The sequence below is a fragment of the Callithrix jacchus genome, chromosome 2 (genome assembly GCF_049354715.1).
Source record: "Callithrix jacchus isolate 240 chromosome 2, calJac240_pri, whole genome shotgun sequence".
Classification (NCBI taxonomy): domain Eukaryota; kingdom Metazoa; phylum Chordata; class Mammalia; order Primates; family Cebidae; genus Callithrix; species Callithrix jacchus.
Window position 1 is genome coordinate 72,046,985 of NC_133503.1, and position 23,449 is coordinate 72,070,433.

General features: G+C 47.2%; 1 protein-coding gene and 2 long non-coding RNA genes across 17 annotated transcripts in view; 2 read left to right on the top strand and 1 right to left on the bottom strand.

Moving 5' to 3' along the window:
• RUFY1 (RUN and FYVE domain containing 1) overlaps positions 1 to 23,449 on the bottom strand; it is a 95,274-nt gene that overhangs the window by 3,847 nt on the left and 67,978 nt on the right. For 6 of the 15 annotated variants that reach the window (XM_078364774.1, XM_054251950.2, XM_054251951.2 and 3 more), the window contains 8 exons: positions 21,083 to 21,184; positions 19,899 to 20,015; positions 18,306 to 18,473; positions 17,636 to 17,857; positions 11,832 to 11,929; positions 9,308 to 9,427; positions 7,493 to 7,622; positions 4,750 to 4,844 (listed from right to left, as the gene is read on the bottom strand). In XM_078364774.1, coding sequence (XP_078220900.1) covers positions 4,750 to 4,844; positions 7,493 to 7,622; positions 9,308 to 9,427; positions 11,832 to 11,929; positions 17,636 to 17,857; positions 18,306 to 18,473; positions 19,899 to 20,015; positions 21,083 to 21,184 — 1,052 coding nt within the window. The remainder of the gene's footprint in view (positions 1 to 4,749; positions 4,845 to 7,492; positions 7,623 to 9,307; positions 9,428 to 11,831; positions 11,930 to 17,635; positions 17,858 to 18,305; positions 18,474 to 19,898; positions 20,016 to 21,082; positions 21,185 to 23,449) is intronic. The other 9 variants (XM_035290771.3, XM_078364773.1, XM_002744468.7 and 6 more) reach the window with 6 other exon arrangements.
• On the top strand, positions 8,101 to 10,100 carry LOC144581385 (uncharacterized). Its single transcript, XR_013532057.1, has 2 exons — positions 8,101 to 8,192; positions 9,084 to 10,100. It is a non-coding gene; the product is annotated as an uncharacterized LOC144581385 (long non-coding RNA).
• LOC144581387 (uncharacterized) lies at positions 15,650 to 16,664 on the top strand. Its single transcript, XR_013532059.1, has 2 exons — positions 15,650 to 16,136; positions 16,371 to 16,664. It is a non-coding gene; the product is annotated as an uncharacterized LOC144581387 (long non-coding RNA).

Here is a 23,449-nt window from a genome sequence, read left to right on the forward strand (position 1 = left end):
AGACCCAGAATATGAGATGTTCTAAAATACCTTCTGCCTTTGTACAATCCCAGAGTTGCCTCATCACACTGGCCCCCATGTCTGCTGAGGGCTGAGGCTGAGCCTGAGGGCTGCAACTGGCACAAAAACACACCACTTAGCCTGCAGGGGTTGAAAAGATTTTGGGGGAGGCTGAGGCAAGAGGTTCGCCTAAGGCCAGAAGTCCAAGGCCTGGCCCTGTTCTGCACTAGTCTCTACTGCTCTCCGCAGCAGGAACCTGAGTCTGCAGGCTTCTCCCTGGCCTACATTCTGTTGCCTGCTGTTTGGAAGGGGCAGGCTCAGAGGGCACAGTCATTTGTTCTTGCTCCATTCTTGTTAGCATCAGAACAACAATTCCTTTGTTTCTGTAAGAGGGCTGAACATGGTCTAAATTGGCAGAACTATGGCAAATAAAATGAGCAGTTTGTGCAATTTGGGGAAACAGTCTAATTTTTTTTTGGAGACAGGGTCTTGCTCTATTGCCCAAGCTGGAATGCAGTGGTGCAATCACAGGTCACTAGCCTTGGCCTCCTGGGCTCAAGCGATCCTCCCACTTCAGCCTTCCAAGTAGCTGGGACTAAAGGTGCGAGCCATCATGCCCAGCTTGCTGAGTCGCCCAGGCTGGAGTGCAGTGGTGTGATCTCAGTTCACTGCAAACCTCTGCTTCCTGGGTTCAAGCAATTATCCTGCCTCAGCTTCCCAAGAAGCTGGGATGACAGGTGCTCACAACCTGTCATCCCAGGTAATTTTCTTGTACTTTTTTTTTTTTTCTGAGAGAGAATCTTGCTCTGTCGCCCAGGCTGGGATGCAGTGGCGGAATTTCAGCTCACTGCAACCTCTACTTCCTGGGTTCAAGCGATTCTCCTGCCTCAGCCTCCTGAGTAGCTGGGACTACTGGCATGCGCCACCACGCCCAGCTAATTTTTGGATTCTCAGTAGAGAAGGGATTTCACCATGTTGGTCAGGCTAGTCTCGAACTCTTGACTTCATGATCCGCCTGCCTCAGCCTCTCAAAGTGCTGGGATTAGAGGGGTCAGCCACCGTGCCCGGCCCTTTCTTTTACTTTTTTTTTTTTTTTTGCAAAGGAGTCTCTCTCTTTCGCCCAGGCTGGAATGCAGGATTTTTTTTTTTTGAGACGGAGTTTCGCCCGTTACCCAGGCTGGAGTGCAATGGCGCGATCTCGGCTCACCGCAACCTCCACCTCCTGGGTTCAGGCAATGCTCCTGCCTCAGCCTCCTGAGTAGCTGGGATTACAGGCATGCACCACCATGCCCAGCTAATTTTTTGCATCTTTAGTAGAGAAGGGGTTTCACCATGTTGACCAGGATGGTCTCGATTTCTTGACCTCGTGATCCACCCACCTTGGCCTCCCAAAGTGCTGGGATTACAGGCTTGAGCCACCGCACCCGGCCTGGAATGCAGGAGGTTCACTGGAACCTCCATTTCCCGGGTTCGAGCAATTCTCTGCCTCAGCCTCCCAAGTTGCTGGGATTACAGCCACCTGCCACATTTTTGTATTTTTAGTAGATCCACCCGCCTCGGCCTCCCAAAGTGCTGGGATTACAGGTGTGAGCCAATGTGCCCAACCTGACCTAAGTCTTTCTTAAAAATGGAGATTGGCCAGGTGCAGTGGCTCACACCTGTAATCCCAGCACTTTGGGAGGCTGAGGAGAGTGAATCACCTGAGGTCAGGAGTTTGAGACCAGCCTGACCAACATGGTGAAATCCTGTCTCTACTAAAAATATGAAAATATGCCAGGCAGTGTGGCACATGCCTGTAATCCTAGCTAATAGAAGGGCTGAGGCAGGCAGATCACCTGAACCTGGGAGGCAGAGGTTGCAGTGAGCCAAGATTGTGCCACTGCACTCCAGCCTGGGCAACAGAGCAAGATTCTGTCTCAAAAAACAAAAAAACAAAACTGAGATTAATCTGAACTATTATCAGATTAGACTAATCTAGGTGACAAAATGCCAGTTCTCTGGGAAACACAGGCTAGACTTCTAAGGGAGGGATTAGGAAACAGCATTAAGGCATTTAGAAAAAACCCTGTGGCTTTTACTAATGATTGAGAGGCAGCTCCTTCCCTTCCTGGTCTGGCTGCAGAAACAGAAAATAGGCCAGCATATTTACAGGATCAAAAGAGGCTGCCCAGATGGACAGACCTCAGGAAGCTATGTCAAGATGGCAAACTGAACATATAAGAACTCTGGGAAACACAATTTAGGAAGAATCCAGATGTCCCAAGATAATGAAACTGGAAAATTATCCTGTAGCTAATGTAGGGGTCTGCGAAGAGGCTTTGCCATCTCTGTCAACAGATATAGGCTTGGAAGAGGAAGAAGGGAAAAGGGGAGAGAGCACAAAAGCAACTCCTCAGGCAGTCCTTTCTGGGTTTGCATACACCTGATGATGTGACACCCACAGCACTTGCTGTGAGGGAACAGTGGCCAGGCAGCTCACACTGGGATTCAGAAGCTAGGTGAGCTCATAGCACCAGGCAGACACAAAGAGCAATGATATATTTTAAAGATTAGAGACCATCCACAGTTTCGAGGTCTGTGGTCCACTAGGAGTGGACCTGTTGACACTGCCTTGTTGTCCATCTAATGTAAAGAGGAAAACACTGGCTGCAACCCCCAGAAGCCAGCTCCACGCCAGCCTGTGTTCCATGTCTGCTTCTGGTGAGTGCTCTTGGGATGCGCTCAGAGCTGGCCTACGCTCTGAGGATTGGGATAGACACCGGGCCTTGCTCTGCTCAAGGAGTTCCCTGGGGGTTGGGGAGGGCAGGGGCCAGAGCATGGCAAGTTGACAGGCCAGAAGAGAGCAGCATAGGGCATTCAGTCAAGTGGGCAGCAGGCAGGGTAGAGGGCGGGAGGGGAGGGGGCAGCAGCCATGAACTGGTCTAAAAAGGTAGGGGGTGTAGGAGAGATGGTGAGTGGGCAACACCTGTATCTGGGAGTTGGCAGACCACATTCCCACCAGAGATATCAGATTCCTTGCCCAGCTATATATATATATATATATTTTTTTTTTTTTTTCTGAGCAGTAATCTCACTTTTGTCACCCAGGCTGGAATGCAGTGGCACAATCTTGACTTACTACAACCTCTGCCTCCCAGGTTCAAGCCATACTCATGTCTCAGCCTCCTGAGTAGCTGGGATTACAGGCGCCCGCCACCACATCTGGCTAATTTTTGTAATTTTAGTAAAGACAGGGTTTCACCATGTTGGCCACAGTGGTCTTGAACTCCTGACCTCAGGTGATCTGTCTGCCTCAGCCTCTCAAAGTGCTGGGATTATAGGTGTGAGCCACTGTGTCCGGCCTATTTTTCTTTCTTTTTTTTTTTGAGACAGAATCTCGCTGTGTTGCCCAGGCTGGAGTGCAGTGGCTCGATCTCGGCTCACTGCAACCTCTGCCTCCTGGGTTCAAGCAATTCTCTACCTCAGCCTTCCGAGTAGCTGGGATTACAGGTGCGTGCCACCACACCCAGCTAATTTTTGTATTTTTTAGTTGAGACGGGGTTTTCACCATGTTGGCCAGCTGGTCTTGGAACCCCTGACCTTGTGATCCACCCACCTTGGCCTCCCAAAGTGCTGGGATTACAGGTGTGAGCCACTGTGCCCAGCCCATTTTCTTAATAGTACTAGATTCTCAGAATTTCTAAACTGTGAGAAAAATTCTAAGGCTGCACATGTCTATACACTAGTGTGTTTCAAGTTGATTCTCATTTTGGTCTCCATGTGTGGACCTTTTCTGGTCACATGTATGCAGTGCTGGACCTGAGCCCAGGCTGTGCTGAGGTCGCGAGGCCATCTCCTTGGTCACAGTGCTTATGTCAGACACAGGTACTTGGGGAGCAGAGAGTCAACCTTGGGTCATCTTAGGAGCTATGCAGAAAGAGAGACTTTGTTCCTCTGACAGATGGCCCTGCTGGGTGCTGTTTTGCCCCTGCATGATCCAGACCCACCTGTGAGGTAGACAGGACAGCAGAGGTAGGAGACAGAGACCGATTCCTGATGGCTTCTTTTGCTTAAGCCACTTTGAGTTGGATTTCTGTTACTTGCAACCATGAGTCCTGACTCGAGGAGAAAAAGCCACCCATTCTGTTGAAAATGCAATCATCACACAAATGTCGGACAAGTTCTACCATCTGCAGTGTGATCTACCCCAAGGCCCAGGTATCCACAGCAATGTGTCCAGACTGGGACATTAGGGAGGAGAGCTGTCAAGTGGGAGGGGAGCAGAACTACCAGCACCGACAGCAGACAGACAGACTCTGGCAGATGCAATGGCCAGTTCCCAGAAAGGAAGGGGACTGGGCTGTGCTGTGCAAGGCCGGTGAGTGCACCGCCACCCATGCCAGGCTTCCATTCTCAAACAAGCCATGCTCCCTCTGGCCTGACTGTAGGCTGATCAAGCAACCCTCTCATTACCTATCTGTTCCCTAAGGCCCTGGATATGAAGCTAAGGAACATGAGTGTCCTGGTCACTAGGAATGAATGTGCTCAATGAATTAACTAAGAGCTGACTAACATACCCATGTGGTTAGCACAAATCAGTGATGGGTCCCGCTGAGGCTTAGCTTGCTGAAAGCTCATTGGTGAACAGCGGATAGGACTCCTAAACAGCCCACCCTCCTTTTGCCAAAAGGAGGTCGGTTTGGGGTCTGAGGGATGTGGTGGGTAGACTGGCGTGCTGGCAGAGGCAGATGAGGGGAGTAGGGTTCTTACTGGCTGAGGTGCAGGCCCATTTCCTGGAGGGCTTGTTCCTGCTCCTTGCAGATCTTCTGCAGCTCTGTCTTCTCGTCCTGAAGCTCCCGCAACTCCTAAAATGAACAAACCAACCAGATGCTGCTGGATAGAGGATTACAAGTTTTTTTTTTTTTTTTTTTGACGGAGTCTCGCATTGTTGCCCAAGCTGTAGTGCAGTGGTGCGATCTCGGCTCACTACAATCTCCACCTCCTGGGTTCAAGCAATTCTCCTGCCTCAGCCTCACAAGTAGCTGAGTGCGGTGGCTCATGCCTATCATCCCAGCACTTTAAGAGGCTGAGGCGGGTGGATCACTTGAGGTCAGGAGTTCGAGACCAGCCTGGCCAACATGGTGAAACCCCATTTCTACTAAAAATACAAAAAATTAGCTGGGTGTGGTGGCACATGCCAGTAACCCCAGCTACTCAGGAGGCTGAGGCAGAAAAATTGCTTGAACCCGGGAGGCAGAGGTTGCAGTGAGCCAAGATCATGCCACTGCACTCTAGCCTAGGCAACAGCATGAGACTCCATCTCAAAAAAAAAAAAAAAGTTACCCTTGGCCAGGCGCGGTGGTTCAAACAGCTGTAATACCAGCACTGTGGGAGTCTGAGGTGGGTGGATCACCTGAGGTCAGGCATTCAAGACCAGCCCAGCCAATGGCAAAACCCCTCCTCTACTAAAAATAGAAAAATTAGCAGGGAATGGTGGCACATGCCTGTAATCCCAGCTACTTGGGAGGCTGTGGCATGAGAATCGCTTGAACTGGGTAGGTAAAGGTTGCAGTGAGCTGAGATTGTGCCACTACAGTCGACGCTGCGTGACAGAGCAAGACTCCATCTCAAAAAAAAAAAAAAAAAAAAGTTACCCTCACAGGACAAATGAGGCTTTGCCTATTTGAGCTTCTTTTCAAAAGATAAACTTTTTACAAAACAGATCGCAGTCTCAAAAAATCTATAGAAAAACCCTACACAAAATTACATGAAACTTGCATCAGCAAAGAATAGTTTGAAAGGTGGTTTTCTGTTTCTCTCAAAAAGCTGCTTTTTTGGAAAGCACTAGTCAAGGGTGATGAAGAGGGTCATCTGGGCCTCATTTCATGGCTAGAACACCTGGAGGCTGGCTGGACCATGTGAGGAGCCCTGCAGGGAGGGAGCTCCCCAGGGACAATGGCACTGACACCTGGGATCAGGACACCTTGAGCCGGGCTGGTAAGGCCAGGACGGAAACCCAGAAAGTAACTGGGGTTTCTGGGACCATGGAGAGCAACGGTGGAGCTTAGACCTGAGCAGGGGGCAGCTCCCTGCACACTCTGTGCTGCAGCTTCTGCTTCTGTGCACACACTCATGAGGCACGCTTGGGCTTCACAGGGGATATTAGACATTGTTCTGTTCCTATTGTTGGGGCAGGCAGTAATTGTGTAATTCAAATCTTTTGACCAAAGCATTCTGAAGCAGAATAAAGGAGGTATGCCCCAGGATGAGGCAGAACTTTCTAAAAGTCCTCTTCTGCCCTCCCCTTCCTCCCTTTCACTCTCCAAGCCTGACCTGGCTCTTGAGGAAGCTCTCCCTTCCCCAACAACTCCAGGCACTTTCCACTAGAAATCAAAAGGGCCTTTCCTGACTCACTCGACTTGTGCAGCGGTGTCCATTACCACATTCAATGCAACAAAATCCAGGTCCAGAAGTCACTCCAGCCCTGAAGGCCCCTCCTGGGAAGGTGCCTAGAGAAGCCCAGTTTGGGCTCAGTTGCCCTGCAGCACTCAGTAGTGCAGGGGCCTGAGAAGACAGCACCCCATCCTCACAAGAGAGGAGCCCCCATAGCAACCCGGGCTGCAGTCAGCTCTGTTCAGGATCGCAGAGCCTCCTCCCCTCTGGAAAGACAGCCGATGATTTTACATTAGGGCAAATGTTTTTCACACTGCCTCAGAGTTTCCTGGGAGGTCCAACTCCACAGCCAGACAGTGAGGGCCTGCTGGACCCTACTTCTCTTGCCCTCTGAAGCCCACAGCATCCAGGCTATGCCTCCAAGTGAGAGGGTGTTCCAGGAGACTGAGGTGATGTTGAGGAAGTGGAGGGTGGGGTCAGTCTGCTTCCCAGGGATGACCTGACCTTGGGCAGAGTGGCTGAGGTGAGGACTGGCATGTGGTTGAAGATGTTTACTGGTTCCTCCCAGCTTCCTCTCCTGCAAGTCTACCACCCACTCTCCACACAGTGGCCAATGACTGTCCACGAATGAAATGGATGCTGTCCCTCCAGCAGCTTCCCATTGTGCTCAGAATAAAACTCACGTTCCTCCCCCTGCTCACAGGGCCCATGAAGGGCTCCCTCCTGCCTGCCACCTGAGGCCTTCCCTTTGCTCCTCACACTCCTCTGTCTGCTCCTGGAGTCTCTGCCCAGAGGTACTTTGCAGGGCATCACTCACTAGAGCCTCTACTCACCAGATTGCTCCCTACCCAGACCTCTGCACACAGGCGACTGAGGACACTATTCTGCTTTATTCTCTTCATTGCACTCACCTTTATCTGAGCTGGCCAGCAGGCTTAATGGCTTAGGCTTCGTCTTTGCCTTAAGATCCTAAAACAGGAGCTCCCTAGGCGGGGAACAGCCTCCCACACCCTGGAGCTGCCTGGCTCCCACACAAAGTGGGCAGAGAGGAGCCTGCCAGGAGCACGGCAGGGGCTTCTGGGGCTGCCAGACTCAATTCTCCCAGGCTGGCCCACCTCACCTTTTTCAATCCTTCCACTTGTTGTAGCTCTGTTCTGAGTAGAGAGGAAGTATCTTTCTCGTGCTGTAATTCACGCTGAAGAGCTTGTCTTTGCTCTTTTTCTGATTTCAATTCTTTCTCTAGGCTTGAGCTGTTTTCCCAAAAGGAACTTGAGTTAGTCCCAGTGGGAGATTTTCATGGAAGATCCACAACCCAATTCACTGCCCAGGAAATGGAGAACTCTCAGAATTGGCACTTGAGCATCTAAACCCTTTGGCAAGGCTTCCCTCTCCCCCAGGTCACCTACCCTTCCACAAAAAAGAGCAGAAACCAGGGAGAGAAAAGCCTGCAGGGACACACTGGACACTTAATGCAGGAGAGAAGAAAGAGAGCTCTAAAACACTTAGGACCACATAAGCAGAATCTCCCGACATAGAGACCTGAAGAAAGGCTTCTTTTTTTTGAGGCAGGGTCTAGCTCTGTCACCCCAGCTGGAGAGCAGTGGTGCAACCTCAGCTCACTGCAGCCTCAACCTCCTGGGCTCAACTGATCCTCCCACTCTGGCTACCCAAGGTATGGGGATTACAGGCATGAGCCACTCCATTCTGGCCAATTCATTCTGCTTTCTTCTTTTTTTCTTTTTTTGAGATGGAGTCTTGCTCTGTTGCCCAGGCTGGAGTGTAGTGGCGTGATCTCGGCTCACTGCAACCTCTGCATACAGGTGAGCAGGGACACTGTATCCTTTAACCCTCCTTGCAGAGATCCTTGAACCCTCCTGGGTTCAAGTGATTCTCCTGCCTCAGCCTCCCGAGTATCTGGGATTACAAGCACCCACCACCATGCCTGGCTAATTTTTTGTATTTTTAGTAGAGACAAGGTTTTACCATGTTGGCCAGGCTGGTGTCGAACTCCTGACCTTGTGATCCGTCCACCTTGTGATCCCCCTGCCTTGGCCTCCCAAAGTGTTGGAATTACAGGTGTGAGTCACTGCACCCAGCCTCATTCTGCTTTCTATATCCTGTGGCCAGGCTGACAATGGAGGATCCTGGAGGGAGGCCAGGAGTGAGCCTCAGCTTGAACCTGACTCCTCCCTTGTACCAGCTCAGTGGCCCTGGGGGCACTGCTGGACCCCTGGAGTCTTCTCTTTGTGGGAATAAAGATAACTCTCTCTCTTCTCTCAACATCAGGCTTTTAGCTTGGCATTTAAACCATCTCAAAAAATCTAAAGGCCAGGCATGGTGGCTTACGCCTGTAATCCTGGCAGTTTTAGAGGCCGAGGTGGGTGGATCACTTGAGGCCAGAAGATTGAGACCAGCCTGGCCAACATGGCAAAAGCCTGTCTCTACTAAAAATACAAATAGCCGGGTATTTTGGTTTGCACCTGTAGGCCTAGCTGCTCATGAGGCTGAGGCACAAGAATTGCTTGAGCCTGGGAGGCGGAGGTTGCAGGTGCAGAGACTGCGCCATCGCACTCCAGCCTTGATGACAGAGTGAGACTGTTAAAAAAATCTGTAGACAAACTGGGCATAAAATTATATGAAGCCTGCATCAGCAAAGGCTAGGTGAAAGGTGGCTTTCTGCTTAACACTGACAAAGTTGTTTTTTTGGAAAGGGCTGGTCAAGGATGATAAAGGCTACAACCTGGGACCATGGTCTGAGAGTGGCCAGACCTCCTGGAGGCTAGCTGGACCACGTGAGGAGCCCCGTGACGAGAAGCTCCCTAGGAATATACTAAACCTGCAGGGATGAATGCTGAAGCAGGACACTACCTGCCCCCAATTCTTCCCAGTCCCTTCTGAGCCATGCCCCAGCCTAGGCTCACTGCCAGCTCCCTACCATTGCTCATGCAGCTGGGAGTGCTGCAGCTGCAGGGCGCCGATCCTCCCACTGAGCTCCTGCTGCAGCTTGTGGCTCCGATCCTCGGCCCACTGCCTTGCCCGCTCTGAGTGCTGCAACCTGGATGCAACACCAGCAAGAAGAGCACAAATGAAGCAAATCTTGTAAGGAAAGGAGACTTTTGCATACTTTTGCTGTCTGAACTTTTAAAAATTGACACACAGTAAAATTAACTCTTGTGAGTTTTAACATGTGGAGATTCAGCTCCACTACAATCAGGATACAGAACAGTTCCACCACTCCCAAAACTCCCAAGTGCTGCCCCTCTGAAGTCACACAGTCTCCCACCTCAGCCCCTGGCAACCACTCATCTGTTCTGCAACAATATGGCTTTGGCTTTTTGAGAATGTAATATAAATGTAATTATACTTTATATAACCTTGAGACTGGCTTTTTCTCAGAATATCTTTGCGATCAATCCAAGTTTCTGTGTATATTAATGGTTCATTCCTTTTTTCTCCCTGCCATTCCTTTTTATGGCTGAGCTGTATTTCACTGCACAGATGTGCCAGTTTATCCACTCACCTAGAGCAGAACATTGTAATTGCTTCTAGTATTTGACAGTAGTGAACAGAGCTGCTATAAACATGTGTACTGGTTTTTGCGTAGACGTAAGTTTCACTTCTATTTGGATCATATGGTAAGAGGCTGTTCCGCTTTTTGAGAAACTGTTTTCCTAAGTGGTTGTGCCATTTTGCATTCCCACCAATAATATACGTATGAGAGATCCATTTGTTCTGTGTCCTCATTGGCACTTGGTATTGTCATTAAAGAAACCGTAGCTGGCCGGGCGCAGTGGCTCAAGCCTGTAATCCCAGCACTTTGGGAGGCCAAGGCGGGTGGATCACGAGGTCAAGAGATCGAGACCATCCTGGTCAACATGGTGAAACCCCATCTCTACTAAAAATACAAAAGATTAGCTGGGCATGGTGGCGCGTGCTTGTAATCCCAGCTACTCAGGAGGCTGAGGCAGGAGAATCACCTGAACCCAGGAGGCGGAGGTTGCGGTGAGCCGAGATTGTGCCATTGCACTCCAGCCTGGGTAACAAGAGCTAAACTTTGTCTCAAAAAAAAAAAAAGAAACCGTAGCTTTTCTAACAGGTGTGTGGTGGGATTGTGTCGCTCCTTTCTCTTTCTCTTTTTTTTTGAGACAGAGTCTTGCTCTGCTGCCCAGAATGGAGTGCAATTGGCACCATCTCGACTCACTGTAACCTTAGCCTCCCGGGTTCAAGCAATTTTTCTGCCTCAGCCTCCTGAGTAGCTGGGACTACAGGCATGTGCCATCACACCTGGCTAATTTTTTTTTTGTATTTTTAGTAGGGATGAGGTTTCACTGTTTGTTGGCCAGGCTGGTTTTGAACGCCTGATCCTGTGATCCACCCACCTCGGCTTCCCAAACTGTTGGGATTAAAGGTGTGAGCCACTGCACCTGGCCAAGGTTCATTTTCTGGCATATGGAATAGCTAATTGCTCCAACATAATTTTTTTTTGAGATGGAGTTTCGCTCGTTACCCAGGCTGGAGTGCAATGGCGCGATCTTGGCTCACTGCAACCTCTGCCTCCTGGGTTCAAGCAATTCTCCCGCCTCAGCCTCCCGAGTAGCTGGGACTACAGGCGCGCGCCACCATGCCCAGCTAATTTTTTTAAATATTTTTAGTAGAGACGGGGTTTCACCTTGTTGACCAGGATGGTCTTGATCTCTTGACCTCGTGATCCATCTGCCTCGGCCTCCCAAAGTGCTGGGATTATAGGCGTGAGCCACTGAGCCCGGCCACATAATTTTTTTTTTAAGACAGCATCTTCCTCTGTTGCTCAGGCTGGTTTTGGACTCCTGGCCTCCAGTGATCCTCCCACCTCAGCCTCCCAAAGTGCTGGAGTTACAGGCATGAGCCACTGTGCCCAGCACCCAACATCATTTATTGACAAAACTATCCTTTCTCCACTGAACTGCCTCAGCAACTTCGTAAAAAGAAGTTGGTCTTATTTGTCTGGGTCTTTTTTAAAACTTTATACTGAATAATTGCTGACCTGGTATTTAAATGTGATAGTGTCAAGGAGTTCATAGTACAGTTCTAATGCACCAACAGGAGAATCTGATGCAGTGGCCAAAAGGTTGATTAAAAGCTAGGCAACGCTGGGAGTGGTGGTTCCAGCCTGTAATTCCAGATACTGGGGAGGCTGAAGCAAGAGAACGGCTTGAACCCGGGAGGTGGAGATTGCAGTGAGCCAAGATCATGCCACTGCACTCCAGCCTGGGCAACAGAGTGAGACTGTCTCAAAAAAAAAAAAAAAAAAAAACGGTAGGCAAGACTGCTGATCTAGTCCTCTTGTTGGGTAAGACTATTGCTTGAAGGACAGTCATCCCATTACCCCTGCACTTCTGAGAGGGACTCTGAATAAGTTTCCAGGCCCAGGGAATACTCAGTATACTTCCAGAGAATATCTGCCAGTGGGAGGTAATTACCTCTCTTCCATTTGTTTCATGCTGGACATCACTTGGTTGGTTTTTCCTTCAAAGGAAGTGATGGCTTCATTCTTTTGCTGCAGACTGCTCTCTGCATTCTAAAAAGCAAAGGAGGGCTTCATACTCTGCCTGTCCCGCATCCTTGAGCATGCTCTGGATTACAAATGGGGCTTTTAACCTTGTACCTTCGTGACACTTTCAAGAGTATTCTGCTAATTGCTGCTCTTCTCCAGAGCCCTGGAAGACAAACTGAGTCAAGGCTCCCAGCTTTGACAACAGAAGGGAAGGCAGAGAGGGAGGTCCTGGAGTGTCTGCTCCTTTTTGACAGTGTATTCCAGTCAGGTTAGACTCAGTGTTCCCCAGCTGTCCCCATGTGCCAGGCACATCCACTAGTTCATCTCAGCCCTGAAGGGTTCTCAAGGAACATGCTCTCACCCCACTTTTCCCACTGAGAAATGGAAGCTCAGAAGAAAGATACTGGATGAAGGTTAAGAGCAAATGAGGAGTGGAACTGGGTTCACACCTACATCTGTGTGATTTTCTACGAGTACAGCTTTTAGCCATGACAGATACAGAGTGGCCAGGAGGGGGCACTGTGTGTTCCTGAGTGTTTATAAGAGACACCTTTAAAAAACCTGAAGACAAGCCAGGGGCAGGGGGGTAGTGGGGAGCGATGGTTCATGCCTATAATCCCAGCACTTTGGGAGGCAAAGGCGGGTGCATTACCTGAGGTCAGGAGTTCAAGATTGGCCTGACCAACATGGTGAAACCCTGTCTCTACTAAAACTATAAAAACTAGCTGGGTGTGGTGGTATATACCTGTAATCCCAGCTACTAAGGAGGCTGAGGCAGGAGAATCGATTGAGCCCAGGAGACAGAGGCTGAAGTGAGTGTGGATAGAGGGAGACTCTGTCTTAAAAAAAAAAAAAAAAAAGCCTGAAGACAGAAGCCCTAATAAATTCCTGAAAAATGACATACACTGTATTCTCTGACCTTAATGTAATAAAATCAGACCTTTTTTTTTTTTTTTTTTTGAGACAGAGTCTCACTCTATAGTCCAGGCTGGAGTGCAGTGGAATGATCTTGACTCACTGGAACCTCCATCTCCCAGGTTTAAGCGATTCTCTTGCCTCTGCCTCCCAAGTAGCTGGGACCACAGGCGCCTGCCACCATGCCCTGGCTATTTTTTGTATTTTTTTTTTAAATAGAGATGGGGTTTCACTGTGTTAGCCAGGATGGTCCTGATCTCCTGACCTCATGATCCACCTGCACTGGTCTCCCAAAGTGCTGGGATTATAGGCATGAGCCACCATGCTCAGCCAAAATCAGACATTAACAACAAAAGGATAGCCAGAAACACGTCTCATCTGAAAACTAAATGGCATATTACTAGAAAGCATTGAGCTAAAAAAAAAAAAGGGGGGAAATTATGAAATACTTAGAGCTAAAAGAATGCAAATACCATATGCTATTTCACTGCATTGAAGATGCCACTGAGTCTAGGAAACACCATAATTTCATACACAACTAAGAAAGGAAAACAGTGCTGATTGAAACAGGATATGCCATCTTGACTAAAAGATGCATCTCAATTTCAGAGATGCTAAAATGGGAAAAATGTGCTTCTGTGATTATGAAATACTTCAGTCACAATTTGACAGACACAGCTAAAGTAGATCTTGTGGGTAATTTTTAACTTTAAATAAGTTTTTTAATGAAACAGACAAAACCAATGCACTTAGTGTGCATTTCAGAAGTTGAAAATGAGCTACAGAGCAAACCCAAATAAAGCAAGTAGAACATAAAGGTGAGGGTGAGCTGTTCCAGTCACATTACTGACACCAACTGTGTTTTCCACACCAACGACCAATTCTGACACTAATTAGATGTCTGAGAATTCAAATCTGATACTACCATAATTACTGAGAGTTACTGCACACTCCACAGGTTAAGGGCTCAGTCCCACAAGACTGTCCCACTTGAAACACCAGTTCCAAATCCCAGATTTCCACAGCATTTTTGACCAAGTGGCTATACCCTGGGGGTTCCCACAACCCCCTCCTCAGCTTTGCTAGAATGGCTGCGGAACTCAGGAAGGCACTTTACTATTACTGGTTTCTTATAAAGAAACAGCCAAATGGAAGAGACACACAGGACACAGGATGGGGGAAGGGGTGCAGAGCTTCCACATCTCTTCGAATACGCCACCCTCCCAGCACCTTGAGGGAGTCATTAGCCCAGAAGCTCTCTGAACCTTGTTGTTTAGGGTTTTTAGGGAGATCTCATTATGTAGCCATGACTGATTAAATCACTGATCACTGGTGATTAGCTCAATCTCCAGTCCTTCTCTCCTCCCTCCAGGAGTGCGGCTGAAAAGTTATAACTCTATAATCCTGCTGGGCGACCAGTGACCATCCTGAAGCTACCTAGAAGCCCCCAGCTATACCTGTTGTTAGCATACAAAAGACTCTTATCGCTCTAGAGTATCTAAGGGTTTAAGAAGCTGCATACTAGAAACCAGGGGCAGAAACCAAATATATATTTCTTGTTATGCTGTGGGAGAAATCAATTAAGTATGAAACAACAACAGTAAAGAATATTAAGATAGGCCAGGCGCGGTGGCTCATGCCTGTAATACCAGCACTTTGGGAGGCGGGTGGATCACTTGAGGTCAGGAGTTCAAGACCAGCCTGACCAAAATGGTGAAATCCCATCTCCACTAAAATTCAAAACTTAGCTGGGCATGGTGGTGCATGCCTGTAATCCCAGCTACTTGGGAGGCTGAGCAAGGAGAAACACTTGAACCAGGAGGGTAGAGACTGGAGGTTGCAGTGAGCTGAGATCACACCATTGCACTCCAGCCTGGGCAACAAGAGTGAAACTCCCTCTCAAAAAGAAAAAAAAAAAAAAAAAAAAAAAAAAAAAAAAGGAGTATGATTGACCCAACCATCTACATTGGAAGCCCAAAGGAGGAAAAGGGTTTGAAGTGAAAACAAGAGGATACAATCCTAGCAGTACCAGAGGGTCACTCGGTGTGTGGCGTTTCTCGAATGAAAACCAACCATATTGGGCCAGGTGCGGTGGCTCACACTTGTAATCACAATACTTTGGGAGGCTGAAGCGGACCGGACTGCTTGAGCTCTGGAGTTCAAGACCAGCCCGGGAAACATGGTGAAACCCTGTCTCCACCAAAAATACAAAAATTAGCTGGCATGGTGGCATGCACTTATAATCCCAACTACACGGGGGGCTAAGGTAGGAGAACTGGTTGAACCTGGGAGGTGGAGGTTGCAGTGAGTTGAGATCTCACCATGGCACTCCAGCGTGGGCAACAAAGCCAGACCCTGTCTCAAAAAAAGGAAAACTGACCATATGTGGAACTGACTTGGGAGGCAGGGGTGGGTGCTGTCAAAATAGACGCTGGCAGCCATAAAGCTGGTGATCCCTGTTAGCTATGGCAAAGTGTTGGGTAAAACTGTCACCTGCCTAAGCTTGGCAAACAGCACAGGCCAGCAGTGCCAGCAATGCCTGGGAAGAGCTACAGGAGCCAGGACAGTGTGTGTTGGCTATCCTGCTGTATGAACAAGGTGTTGTGAGGAAGGGCCATGCACAGGTGGAAGTCAGCTAGCTGGCTGGCATGGAGAGATGAACAGGAATAAAGAGGCCAACAGTAGGGACCTCACAGAACCAGAAACGTTAACTGCTTCTGGACCCTGAAATAGGTAAGACTAAAAACAGCAATGAAGGTGCTATAGAACAGCGGTGCAGTGAAGACTGTTTCAAAGGTGCTTCTCTCACACCTAAATCTGTTGTTTCAGATGACCGCTCATTAACATGACAGAGGAAGAGGGAGAAGGAAAGACACACAGACACACACAGCAAAGAAGCAAAGCAATAAGACAGGAGCAAGAACAATAGAGTTCAGGGAAGAACTCTGGTCACTAACACACAGACTAAGGAGAAGTAAACTGAACAGAGGCTGCGACTGAGGCAACTGCCTTATGAAAGGCATCGAGTCTGGTCTGAAAAACACCTGTGACTGATCCCTACTACAACAGTCAGGCTGGCCAAGAGATCCCAGCAAGAAGCTGGTTGAAGAAGCTGCACAGCCCCCGAGGAGAGTATGCTCTGAACCCTCTTCAGATGTGGCCTCAGCTGATCAAAAAATTCTTCCAAAGGCAGAACCAGGGTGGCCAGGCATGCTAAAAAACAGAGCCCACCATTAGGTGCAGCAGCCTTCGTGGTTCCTGCCCCATGAGCTGGCAACTGCTGTGTCTCCCTTTTCCACACGGGCACTTCCACTATGTATGTCTTGTTTCTGCTCCACTGTTTCATGCTGTGGGTGATGGGCTAACATGAGAAAGACGCTAGCCTTCTGGGCCACAAGTCCCATGGGCTGCTGGATAGGGCTACACATCAGCCAGGGACTGCAGATTTGAGGAGGATGCAGGGTCCAGCTGGGATGTCACAGCAGCTTCCATGGGCCGACTGTGGTAGAGACAATGATCTGTCTACCAACATCTCTCTTTCCTTCCCCAGGCTTGTAGCTCAGGAAAAAAGGAGCTTCCAGGACCCCCTAGGAGACAAGTGTGGCACTGGTGACCAATCCCTTCCCATGGAAATGACTAGAAGCAATGTGTGCAACTTCTGTCTCACTCCTGAGAGGAAGTCCCGGCTCTGGACTTTTGTTTTTCCTCTACCTTCCAATGGCAAGAATGGTGACAACTAGAGTGGCCCAGACAGTTGGGGCCCTGAATGACTGCGGAGAACAAAAGTGCTAGTCTGAAATGCCCATCCTGCAACCATTACATAACAGAAATACAAATTCCCATATACATGGGAATGTGTGTGTATTTTTTTTTTCATTGCCTTTAAGCATGGAAATTTGGTCAACAAATAGAAATTTTAGGGTCTGCTAAGTTCTTACAGCAGTTCAGTTTTCCCTAACAAACACACATTTATATTATGCCTATTTACTAATTAATACCAGAAGAAAACCTTAAAAAAATTAAAATAGATGATTTGTCAGAAAGGTGAAACTATTTTCTTTCTTCCCTTAAAATTTTTTTATCACTGGGGAAGAGATGCTTATTCTTCCTTTCTTCTTTTGTTTTACTTCAATTTTTACTGTTGCTATTATAATCTTGATTAATACATATTTTTTTTGAGACAGAGTTTTGCTCTTGTTGCCTACGCTGGAGTGCAATGGTGCGATCTTGGCTCACGGCAACCTCTGCCTTCTGGGTTCAAGCAATTATCTGCCTCAGCCTCCCGAGTAGCTGGGATTATAGGCATGCGCCACCATGCCTGGCTAATTTTGTATTTGTAGTAGAAACGGGGTTTCTCCATGTTGGTCAGGCTGGTCTTGAACTCCAGACCTCAGGCAATCCGCCCACCTAGGCCTCCCAAAGTGCTGGGATTACAGGCATGAGCCACTGTGCCCAGCCGATTAAGTTTTAAAATGACAGGAAAAAATAAGTTTATTATTGCTGTCTCATATTATCTGTGACATAGATGTTATAGGAAGAGTAAAGCTATATCCATGGAAAATGAAATGGGACTGTTTCAGCAAGAAAATAGGAACCAGAAATGTTAAATAAAAGTTGTTTTTTTTTTTTTTGAGATGGAGTCTTGCTCTTTTGCCAGGCTGGAGTGCAGTGCACAATCTCAGCTCACTGCAACCTCCGTCTCTCAGATTCAAGTGATTCCCCTGCCTCAGCCTCCTGAGTAGTTGGGACTACAGGCGCGTGCCATCACACCCAGCTAATTTTTTTTTTTGTATTTTAGTAGAGACGGGGTTTCACCATGGCCAGGATGGTCTCGATATCCTCGATCTGCCCGCCTCGGCATCCAAAAGTGCTGGGATTACAGGCGTGAGTGCCCGGCCCAAATAAAAGTTTTGAGAAGGATGCAGAATGGTGCCCTTCTGGGTAGGTTCTGGGCAATAAAATCTTTCTAATTTTTAGATGGCATTTTTCAAACTCTGGCATGACTGATTCTGTCTGTGATAGCTCCTCTGGACCACCCTGAAATGACACGGAGAGGCAAGTAGTTACCTGTGTGAGATTAACTTAATGGTAAAGTTTGAAAAGACAATACTAAATTACATCTTTAATTCACTCCTCCATGCTTGGTATAAACAATGAATCATGGAAATAGAAGGAAACAGACAGTGGAGAGACAGTGAAGATGGAAGGACAAAGTTTGGGTCTGGGTTAAAAAGACCTTTCCTTATAAGCTATGTCACCAGGGGCATGTAATTTAGTCACTTGGTTCTGCCTTGTCATTTACATTTCCCCCCATTTCTCAGGGACTACTGTGATGATAAAAATCAGTAACACGTAATAGATCCTAGGAACAGGTCTGACACATACAAAGGGCTCTATGTGTATACTCGATTGTTCTATAAGAATGACACAAGACGGGCAAGCAGTAGAAACCAGGCTGTGCTATGGACACAAAGCCAACTCCCACCTGAGCTTTGTGAAACATCTGTAAATTAATCGCTTTGACTTCTTCCAGCTGCTGGCGGAGCGCAACTAGTGTGTCCTGCTTCTCATGGGTGTCCTTTTCCAGTAACTTCATTGCAATTTCCATTTCAGTTTTCATTCCAATTTGTAACTCCAGTTCTTTTTCCAGTTCCTTCAAAGGATATTTACAAGAAAAATGTTATTAAAATAGATCACACAAATGTATTTAATTGAGGTTGAATCTTAGGCAATGCTTAAAATACAAACTGAAGGCCTGGCGATGGACTGTGGCTCACACCCGTAATTCCAGCACTTTGGGAGGCCAAGGCGGGTGGGTCACCTGAGGTCAGGAGTCCGAGACCAGCCTGTCCAACATGGTGAAACCCTATTTCTACTAAAAATACAGAAAATTAGCTGGGTGCGGTAGTGGGTACCTGTAATCCCAGCTACTAGGGAGGCTGAGAGAGGAGAATCACTTAAACCCAGGAAGTGGAGGTTGCAGTGAGCCAAGATTGTGCCACTGCACTCCAGCCTGGGTGACAGAGCAAGACTTCATGACAAAAAAAAAAAAAAAAAAAAAAAAAAACCCACAACAAAAAACAAAATACAAACTGAAGGTTGGGAGGGGTGGCTCACACCTATAATCTCAACAATTTGGGAGGCCCAGGCAGGTGAGAGCAGCCTGGCCAACAAAGCAAAACCCCGTCTCTATTAAAAATACAAAAATTAGTCAGTGTGGTGACGTGCGCCTGTAATCTCAGCTACTCAGGAGGCCGAGGCACGAGAATTGCTTGAATCCGAGAGGCAGAGGTTGCAGTGAGCTGAGATCACACCACTGCACTCCAGCCTGGGTGATAGGGTGAGACTGTCTTAAAGAAAAAAACAAAACAAAACAAACTGAAGGTGAGAATAGGTGAGGGAGATTGAAAAGAGTCTGTCTGGAGCAGGATTTGATGGTGTTTCCCTCTTTTCCTTACTGTCCAGTTAAAGCTGGCTCCATATCAAGTCAATAGAAAGCTGGTCAGTGGCTGGGTGAGTCTAGGTTCTAGCAACCATGTTTTCCACACCCACAGATCAGAATGCATGGTCTCAAAGAGTATCTGTCTTGTTTGAGTGCTGGTGGGGATCTGATAGTGCAATGTTAGAATTTCTGGAATGGTTTGCTAGCTTACAGCAATAAAAGTGCAACCATTTTGAAATGGTTCTGTCCTGACCCAAGACATGTTTCCCTGCATCCATGCAAACAAGCAAAGAAATAAAGCAGACACAAGAACAGTGTTTATAAAGAACTTCTATCACTGATGCACAGGTTGAGTGGAAATAGATAGGCCAGAGGCTATGATTGAGAAGTGATTGTCTAAGAAACCATGAATCTGGTCTCATAGCAATCCCTGAACAAAATTTATAAAACAGAAAGAAAGGTAAGTGACAATCCACAAGTGAGTTGTAAATGTAGGCTTTTTTTAAAATAAACAGCTTCTGACTTTCTGTAAGCATCAGCAGGGTTAAGCATGTCTGTGAAAAGTGCTGACAGAATTAACTTAGAGGGCTACTGGGAAACTCTTTCTAAAGACACTCAGTAGTCTTGCACACTCACCAACCGGACTTTCTTCTCCTCTTTTAGCTGCTTCCACACATTACTATACATTTCATCCAGACCTTGCCGGGTTTGCTTGTAAGTCTCCAGCTCAACTTTGGTATCCTGTTTTGTTATCTATATCAAACAAGGACACCAAGAGGAACTGTTTGCTTATGGAAAGCAAGCTAATTACAAAGTATTTAAAAATATACCACAATTTTTAAAAAGTAGGTTAATTTTTATTTTTTAAGCATGATAGAAAAAGGTTAAAATTTTAGATATTGGAACTTGAAGATAAAGAATGAGAGTAAGTTAACAGATATTCGAAAAGTAAGTTCATAGGCTGGGTGCAGTGGCTAATGCCTGTAATCCCAGCACTTTGGGAAGCCCAGGCAGGTGGATCACTTGAGGTCAGGGGCTTGACATCAGCCTGAGCAACATGGCGAAACTCTGTCTCTACTAAAAATACAAAAATCAGTTGGGTGTGGTGGCATGAGCCTGTAATTCCAGCTACTAGGGAGGCAGAGGCAGGAAAAATCACTTGAACCCGGGAGGTGGAGGGTGCAGTGAGCAAGAGATCCTGCCGCAGCATTCCAGCCTGGGCAAAAGAGCAAGACTCTGTTTCAAAAAAAAAAAAAGTTACGTTCATAAAGCTATTTAAATTTAATTTTCTTTAAAACAGAACAAGGCTCCATTCATGGAAAAAAGCTCTCATTCAACCCATCATCCAGTACTTATGAACATGTTTTTAGCACTGAGTGAATTTAAAAGTGAATCAGATATGGTCTCTATCCTCAAGTTATCGGGTGACAGAGCTGCAAGCCAACAATTCTACAAAACAGCCAATGGACTCTATCATGGAAGGACACAGAGAGCCATGGGAATGTGGGAGGAGGGCCCAGGCCCGCCCATGGCCCCTGGGATGGCAACACAGAGGACATGGCATATGAGTGGATGCTGAAGAATTAGCAGGAACTTTGGCATGCAAAGGCCCATAGGCCAGGCAGGGAGTCCCCATCCAAGTGATTCAGGTGGTCTCAGAGTGATGTGGGCAGGGATGGCAGTGAGAGGCACTTTCCGACATCAAGCAAGGTACCTTTGCATTCAGAAGACTGGGTCATTATTAAGCTATGAGCTTGAGATTGACAGCAGGTGTGTCTGAGTAAGGAACTTGCTGTCCAACTGTAAGGTCAATTTCTCACCTCTACACTCTTTTCACTTCTTTCTCGAATTAATTCATTTTGTTCTCTTAACTGCTGCTGTTCTTCTTGAAGTGAACAAATCCGGTCTGTTGCAGCTGAAAGCTGATTAAGGAAAATTTTAACAGTTCTCAACATCAAAATTAATCTTACTGTTCAAATAAAAACTAACATTAATTTTGTATCTTCACAGTTGACAATGTTTGTTCACAGGTTTGATATTTTATTTACTTGTTTTCAACAGGTAATAATATATGGTTCTAAATTCCAAAGACATGAAAATGTATATAGTACAATCTCTCCTCCACCCTTGCCCCGAGCCATCTTTGCCCTCTCCAAACTTTCTCCCTCTTTACAAAAATGATAGCATACTGCTTAATGTGGACAAAGATTTATAAACACAAAAAATTAGAAACAGCCTGAATGTTCACTATTAGAGAGAAATAGTTAAATCATAGTGAAAGCATAAAACAGAACTATGTAATCAATAAAATGTTTACAAAAGCTTTTAATGACTTGAGAACATACTTAAGATATAATAATACGGAAAAAAGGTTATACGGTATGTTCTCACCTGTATTAAAAAAAAAATCAACTACATTAAAAATGGTTAAGAAAAGACAGAGTGGCTGGACACAGTGGCTCACACCTGTATTCCAGCACTTTGGGAGCCTGAGGTGGTCAGATTGCTTGAGCCCAGGAGTTCAAGACCAGCCTGGGCAACATGGTGAAACTCCATCTCTACAAAAAATACAAAATCAGCCAGGCACGATGTCTCATGCCTGTAATCCCAGCTACTTAGGAGGCTGAGGTGGGAGGATGGCTTGAGCCCAGGAGGCAGAGGTTGCAATGAGCCAAGATTGTACCACTGCACTCCAGCCTGGGTGACAAAGACAGATCCCGTCTCAAAAAAAAGAAAAAGATGGAGACAATGTATTTCAAATAATAAAATGATAGGAACAGTTGTCACTTAGTAAAGGGATCATGGGCTTTTTTTCCTGACTCTTCATTCTTTCCAGTTTTTTGTTTTTGAGACGGAGTTTCGCTGTTGTTACCCAGACTGGAGTGCAATGGCATGATCTCGGCTCACCGCAACCTCTGCCTCCTGGGTTCAAGCAATTCTCCTGCCTCAGCCTCCCGAGTAGCTGGGACTACAGGCGCATGCCACCATGCCCAGCTAATTTTTGTATTTTTAGTAGAGACGGCGTTTCACCTTGTTGACCAGGATGGTCTTGATCTCTTGACCTCGTGATCCACCCGCCTCAGCCTCCCAAAGTGCTGGGATTATAGGCCTGAGCCACCGTGCCCGGCTCTTTCCAGTTTTTCTAGATAATAATCGGTAAAAGTAGATTTAAATCCCTAGAGGGAGAATTACTGAATTTGTAGGGAGGAATAAAAAACAAATCATTGAAGATATGCCCGAGAGGCCCTCTTCTTCCTCTGGAAGGACTTCTCATGGCTGAAGGAAAAGCATAAGGGAGCAGGACACTGTCAGGGACCTGCCTAAGGAGAGCCTGTCACAAGAGGCAGGGCAGATGAATAAACACACCAACCAGCCCCTCCTCATTCCAGTCTCATTACATAGCATACAGAGAGAAAGGTGGAGCTGGGGAGAAAGAAGCAAGATCTCTGTCCTTGGTATTTGGCTGGGCTCTCATTCACTAGTGGAGGGACCTAGAAACACCTAATGCCTCACTTTCTCTGTCAACAATATCGAAAACTCCTCAGAATTACTCTCTACTTAGACTTAGAACCCAGGCCTGGGGTTTCTTTTTTTTTTTTGAGACGGAGTTTCACTCATTTACCCAGGCTGGAGTGCAATGGCACGATCTCGGCTCACCGCAACCTCTGCCTCCTGGGTTCAGGCGATTCTCCTGCCTCAGCCTCCTGAGTAGCTGGGATTACAGGCACGTGTCACTATGCCCAGCTAATTTTTTGTATTTTTAGTAGAGACGGGGTTTCACCATGTTGACCAGGATGGTCTCGATCTCTTGACCTTGTGATCCACCCGCCTCGGCCTCCCAAAGTGCTGGGATTACAGGCGTGAGCCACCACGCCCGGCCCTTGGGGTTTCTACACATAATTGCTGTGCCCAAAATAAGAAACATCAAGGCTTTAAAAGGAGTGTTAGTTGCTCAAAGGGAAGAAGCAGGCAAAAACCATAAGCTAATTCCCATTCCACTCTCTGGAGATGCAGAGAGCGCACCCTGAAGAGAGCTATGCTTTTGACTAAGCATATTTCTTTCCTTTTTTTGAGACAGGGTGTCACTCTGTCTCACTGCAGCCTCAAACTCCTAGGCTCAAGTGATCCTCCCACCTCAGCCTCCCAAATAGCTAGGAGTACAGGTGCGTGCCACCACAACTAATTTT